Source organism: Mus pahari, chromosome 3, assembly GCF_900095145.1.
Source record: "Mus pahari chromosome 3, PAHARI_EIJ_v1.1, whole genome shotgun sequence".
Classification (NCBI taxonomy): domain Eukaryota; kingdom Metazoa; phylum Chordata; class Mammalia; order Rodentia; family Muridae; genus Mus; species Mus pahari.
Window position 1 is genome coordinate 12,509,601 of NC_034592.1, and position 6,772 is coordinate 12,516,372.

The window sequence follows — 6,772 nt, forward strand, 5'->3', positions numbered from 1 at the left end:
GCCAGCCTGGGCTATACAGAGAAACCCTGTCTTGAACCCATCCCACCTTCCCTGCTCCCCACCACCTCCACCCCGTCAAAAAAAAAAAAAAAAAAGAAAAAAAAAGTAGAGTCCGTCTACATAGGAAGCTCCAGGCTAGCCATGGCTACTCAAAACAAAACAAAACAAAAGCAGAAAACAAGTGGGGAGCTAGAGAGACAGATAAGAGGTTAAGAACATTTCTTCTTACAAAGGACCCAGACTCAGTTCTCAGCACCCACATAGCTTGTCCCAATAATCCATAACTACAGTCGCAGGGGATCTGACCTCCTCTCTGACCTTGGAGGGCACCAGGCACACAGGCAGTACAAATACATGCGGGCAAACATTCAATATACATAACATACAAATAAAAAAGAAAGAGAAATGCACTATGGTCCTGAGAGGTGGTGGTGCACACTTTTAGTTCCAGCAGTGGAGAGAGAACGTCCATGAAATTTCTGTGAGTTTGAGGCCAGCCTGGTCTACAGAGGAAGTTCCAGGACTGGCATGCTACATAGAAACCATGTCTCAGAAAAATGAAAAGAAGAGAAAGATACCAAAAGAGAAAACCTTTAGGTCCATGCTTATTTGTGTCATGTGGCAAACCTCTGCCTGTTCCTGGTGTACATGTCATCACACAGAGCTATAGGTACATTCCCCAGTTGTCACATCTACAGTGCCAATCTAGGAGGATACCCTGACTCCTGCACCTACCTACTTCACTTTGGGTTTATGCAGTCAATGACAGTACTACGGTAGAAGTGTCAGCCTCTGGCGCTGCATCCTTCCCCAGGGTTGCTCCATGAGATTCCCTACAGACCTCAGGAACTCCTCTTGCTTAGGTCTTTCTGATCAGGGCTTTTTCTTAGAGCAGCCGGGGTTACCTCCTCCACACCCAGATGGCTGTCCCCGAGAGTACCATGCTTCAGACACTGTGGTGTGTGTCAGGGCTGCCTGGTGGTGGTTGTTTGGTCTTCTCTTAGTTTTTCTTCTCTTTTCTTTCTTTTTTTCCTGAGACACGGTTTCTCTGCGTAGCCCTGGCTGTCCTGGAACTTACTCTGTAGACCAGGCTGGCCTCGAACTCAGAAATCCGCCTGCCTCTGCATTCAAAGTGCTGGGATTAAAGGTGTGCGCCACCACTGCCTTGACTTGCCCGGTTGTTTTTCTGTCATTGTAAATGCCCTTCTCCGACCAGATGATTTCCTCTCCAGGTAGGCCTTGTCCTAGGTATAGTGTGGGGTTTGGAGGGTTGGTCTAGCTGACTGCTCTCTCCTCTCCCCCTCAAGCTGGCGGGGAGCCGTGATTGAGCCCGAACAGGCCACTGAACTTCCTTACAAAAGAGCTGAAGCCTCCATTAAACCTCTGTTTTTGGCATCCAAGATATGGAAGGAGCCAGGTGAGTTTTCCTGCCCCTTACCTCACCAGAACCTGTGCCCAAGAGCCTGGGGGTTGGGGCTCTGCATCCAGGCCATGACCTCCTGCCTGATCCTCTGCGGCTCACCCTTCAGCATCTATATCTGTCCACATACCTCTTATAGCATCATGACTATCAGAGCACTGAACAGCCAGAGGGGATGCTCTGTTGGAGAAGGTTGGTTTTGCCATTCTGCTCCTGGACCAGGTTGTGCCTAAGCATGGGAATATATACAAAATTAAAGTTATACACTTTAATAATAAAGATTCAATCAAAGTATCTTTTTAATCATTCTTTTTGAGTCTCTCGCTTTTTCTCTTTCTTTCTTTCTTTCTTTCTTTCTTTTTCTTCCTTCCTTCTTTCCTTCCTTTCTTCCTTTCTTTCTTCCTTCCTTCCTTCCTTCTTTCCTTCCTTTCTTTCATTCTTTCTTTCTTGACAGGGTTTTTTTCTTTGTAGCCCTTGCTGTCCTGCAACTTGATCTGTTGTAGACCAGGCTGGCCTCTGGCCTCTGTAGAGGCAGATTTACCTGTCTCTGCCTTTCAAGTGCTGGGATTAAGGGTGTGCACCACCACCACCAGCATCAATAAAAATAAAAGTCTTGTTAATGGACAGAAGAGACACAATGTCCCTTGATGTGTCCACTTATATCTAGACCTCACAGGTTTCTGGGCCATGTAGCACTGTTTACTGAGATGAGCTTGGTTCTGGCCTTGTGTTCTGTGTGCCCATTCTCATCCTCAGTGTTCCTGGTCTGCTTCTTTATTATATAATCTTTGAGGTAAGCGATGTCTGCATAGCTTCATCATACATTACACCTGAGAACCTACTGGGAAGAGGTGTGTGGTGTGACACCCGCAGATTGCTAGGTGTTGCCTAGCTTAGGAGAAGAAAGCTCCCCGTGGGGCCGAGTCACTCTCAGGGAGGCCACATAAGTGTGGATGTTCCCGTGGGACTCTGGAAGCTCATCTGGTTGGAGAACATGTCCACTTGGGGTGTATCCACCACAGTCTGCCCAGTCACTGGTCCTGCTTATCCCTTGGTTCACATAAGACTTTGGTGGCCAGGTCCCACATTCATCGTCTGCAGTGTAGTTAGTGGTGGGCCATAGGAATGCTGCTCTCTTCCCCTTGAGCAGAGGGGCTTGAGGTCCTAGCACTGTTGAGTGGCCTCCAGGTGACATGTCTACTTGTCACTGTATCACTGAGGGTCTAACCTGTGCTTTGGCCTCCTGCCTTCCCCGCTTCACTGTAACTCGGGCTTCCGGCCAGTGTCAGTCTTGCTACATTAACTGAAGGCTGGTCTTTGGGAGCCTTGCCTGCCCCAAGAGTGGGACTGTTCCTGCCACTCATGTTTCTGCTCTCTAGCACCCCCGAATGAGCGCCAGAAGGGAGTGATTGAGGCCTTTCTCCATGCTTGGAAGGGTTACCAAAAGTTTGCTTGGGGCCATGATGAACTAAAGCCTGTGTCCAAAACCTTCAGTGAGTGGTTTGGCCTGGGCCTCACCCTGATCGATGCCTTGGATACCATGTGGATTTTGGGTCTGAAGCAAGGTAAGGACTCCTTTTTTGATTGGACTGGGTTTCCCTGTGTGACACGTAAGCCAAAGCAGCATGTGAAAGTTCCCTCCAGGCTGGTGAGATGGCTCAGTGGGTAAGAGCACCGACTGCTCTTCTGAAGGTCTGGAGTTCAAATCCCAGCAACCACATGGTGGCTCATAACCATCCGTAACAAGATCTGACGCCCTCTTCTGGAGTGTCTGAAGATGGCTACAGTGTACTTACATATAATAAATAAATAAATCTTTTTTAAAAAAAAAAAAAAAAAAGTTCCCTCCGTGTGGGCCATGAATGCTGCTTTCTCTTGTCCTAGATACAGGAAGATGTGTGATTGGTATGCTCAGGGCCTGTTTGTCATCCAGGCACTTGCTCAGAACAGCTGTCCGTTACCTCCTGAAGAACTGAGTGTGCCGTGGACTCTTAGCCAGTCTGCTCTGATGCAGTTAAGAGGGTGGGACTTGCTCTGGGTGTGTAGCTCCAAGATATCCTACTGAGGTTATTCAGATCCCATTTAGCTTGGTAGTGTGGGTCCTTAATAATTTCTAAATTGATAATTGTTTTTATTTTAATTTTTATTCTTTTAAAAGACTTAATTATTTTTGATCATGTGTAGGCATTTATGCCTGCATGTAGGTATGTGCGTGATATAAGCGCAGGTGCCCTTGCAAAGCCAGAGGCATCAGATCCTCTAAGTCTGGAGTTACACATGGTTATGAGTCTGCTTATAGTGCTGACAGCCATCCTACAAGCTCTCATTTTTGCCCCAAGGTTAGTTTACTTGATTGCTTAAGCAGCTTGATGGCTGCCCATGAGCCACTCAGTGCTGCTTGTGTTGTGGCCCTGGAGGGACCATGCTCACCAGGGCTGTTCCACAGGGTTCTTTGTTAAATTCCTTTTAACAAAGGAATTTAACATAGATGTAAAATAAAAATAAAATAACAAAATATACTTTAAGACAGGAGGACTGAGGAAATGGCTTAAGAGTTAAGAGTAGTAGTTGCTCTTCCAGAGGACTCAGGTTTGGTTCCCATCACCCATCTGTAACCCCATTTTCAGGGGGAATCTGACACCTTCTTCTGGTCTCTGGAGGCATTGTACATACGTTATGTACACACACACACTCATACATGCACAAAACACCCAAATACATTAAAATAAAGAAACAGGGTCTTAGGTAGTGTCCCAAAAGTACTCTGTGGCTCCTGGCCTTGAACTTAAGGCAGTCCCCCTGCCTCAGCCTCCCAAGCGCTAAGGTTACAAGCCTGTGCCCTGCACTTTCTCCACCACAGAGTGACAGGTGTGGACTTTGCTCTCTCGCTCTCACTCTTCATTCCACAGAATTTAAGCAAGCCAGGAACTGGGTATCAGAGAAGTTAGACTTTGAGAAGAATGTTGATGTCAACCTGTTTGAGAGTACCATTCGCATCTTAGGGGGCCTGCTGAGTACCTACCACCTATCGGGGGACAGCCTGTTCCTGACCAAAGCCGTGAGTGTTCCTGCCTAGACTTCCTGGGACCTGGTGTGTGGAATTGGAGAAATTGTTTCTGCTTTCCTCTTCCAGTGCATTCGAGTTCCTTCTGCATTGGTGTGTATGAGCTGCCGTCGTACTATTTTTTGCTGCTGTGATGTATAGGAAAGTTCTTGATGCTGATGCTTTGCCTAGTTTTGCTGTGTAATAGTTGTGCCACCAATCTATGCTTCTCTACTTGGTTGGGCGCAGATGGGGAAATGTGGAGAACCACTGTAACCTGGATCTCTGGTGCTTTTATGCTAGGAAGATTTTGGGAAACGGCTAATGCCTGCCTTCACGACGCCCTCCAAGATCCCATACTCTGATGTGAACATTGGCACTGGGTTTGCCCACTCACCCCAGTGGACTTCAGACAGCACGGTGGCAGAAGTGACGAGCATTCAGTTGGAGTTCCGGGAGCTTTCTCGTCTTACTGGAATTAAGAAATTCCAGGTAGGGGCTAGAGGTTAAGAGCACTTGTGAGAGCACTTGTGCTCTTGTGAGATGAGCCAGGCTCAGTACCCAGAAACTATGTGGTGGCTCACAACCGTCTGTTTTGTGCTTTTTTGTTGTTGTTTGTTGGATTTGAGGCAGAGTTTCATTATATCGCCCTAGCTGGACTAAAACTCAGTACATAGACCATAGAAACCCACCTGTCTGCCTCCAGAGTACTGGAATTGTAGGTGTTACCCACTACACACAGTTGTCTTACAACTTCTGTAACTCCAGTTCCAGTGGGTCTAACACCCTCTTCTGGCCTCCATACGCACTAGGCATGTATGTGGTGCACATACATGTAGGAAAACACTCATACACATAAAACAAGAATAAAATCTCAGAGAGGAAAAGCAAAAAAGAACTATTTCAGGTAAGAAGGGCAAGATCTACCTAGACAAGGGATCCCTGGGTCTGAGTGCTTCTCATGAGGATAATTGCGATGCTTTCTGTCTGTGGGAATTTCTTTTTTTTTTTTTTTTTTTGGTTTTTCGAGACAGGGTTTCTCTGTGTAGTCCTGGCTGTCCTGGAACTCACTCTGTAGACCNGGCTGGCCTCNAACTCAGAAATCCACCTGCCTCTGCCTCCCGATTGCTGGGATTAAAGGCATGCGCCACCACTGCCTGGCCTTTTTTTTTTTTTTTACTTAAACATTTTTAAATTATTTGTGTGGGGCTACCCTCGTGTGTGTGTGTGTGTGTGTGTGTGTGTGTGTGTGTGTGTGTGTGTGTGTAGAGCAGGGAACAAATAAAGTGGACTCTATCCTGTCTCTACCTTTATATAACTGGGCTCAGGGATCAAGTGCAGGTCTCTAGGTTGCATGGCAAATCCTCCACCTGCTGGGCCACCTGATTGTTCCTTACTGATTTTCAATATGTCTGTTACATACAACCATCTGTTAATAGCCTTCCTCATCTTGTGCAGTGCACACTTGTGCCAGTTAAAAGCTCTGCTTCTGTTCTCAGCCCCTGACAGTTCCAGGCTTCTGTCTCTGGGAAGGGGTATGTACAAGGGACTCATGTGGGTAGAGGCCCTGCCATCTCCTGGCAGGGTCTTACACTAGGCTTTCTCTCCCCTGCTGCCGTTGTTGGGGTTCCTATTTTTCCTGGCTGTAATCAGCCCACACATGGGTGACTTCACTGTGGCCTTGCTGCTGTGCTGCTGATGTACACATTTGGTTGCTTCTAGGTCTTAGCTCTCTGAGGGACGTTGCTCTGCATGTGGCATGCAGAGAGGTGTTTGAGATGCACTTTGAATCCTTGAACTTCTTCACTTGAACTGAACTTGCTGGGTCACATGGTGATTCTGTGCTTACTGTTTGAGAGGACCAGCATAATGCTTGCTTCCCACTGAGGCAGCACCGTTTTACTCTCCCATCAGTAATAACAAGACCCCCGGCTCTCCACATCCTCAACAGCACAGTTTTGTTTGATCAGACCTTCTGTGCACAGTCAGTGTGGCTGGCATGAGGGAGCTTCTCATTGTGATTTGACCTGTATTTCTCAGTGTTCCTGGTGATGAGCATCTTTTCATGTGCTTATGTTACTGCTCTGGAGAAAGGTCTATTTGAGTTCTTTTTGTGTTAGGTTCTGAAATTAAACTCAGGGCCCTGCACCCCTTTGCTCCATGCCCCCATCATTGAAGCTGTCCCTGCATTGCCTCTTAGCCCACTTTGCTTTTTGTTGTTTTGGGTAAGGATAGCAAGTCTTCCAACTTTATCCATTCTCTCTCTCTCTCTCTCTCTCTCTCTCTCTCTCTCTCTCTCTCTCTCTCTC

General features: G+C 47.1%; 1 protein-coding gene across 1 annotated transcript in view; it reads left to right on the forward strand.

The window, feature by feature from the left end:
- Man1b1 (mannosidase alpha class 1B member 1) overlaps positions 1 to 6,772 on the forward strand; it is a 21,664-nt gene that overhangs the window by 8,157 nt on the left and 6,735 nt on the right. Inside the window, exons 5-8 of the mRNA XM_021192388.1 lie at positions 1,308 to 1,417; positions 2,800 to 2,985; positions 4,330 to 4,478; positions 4,767 to 4,955. Coding sequence (XP_021048047.1) covers positions 1,308 to 1,417; positions 2,800 to 2,985; positions 4,330 to 4,478; positions 4,767 to 4,955 — 634 coding nt within the window. The remainder of the gene's footprint in view (positions 1 to 1,307; positions 1,418 to 2,799; positions 2,986 to 4,329; positions 4,479 to 4,766; positions 4,956 to 6,772) is intronic.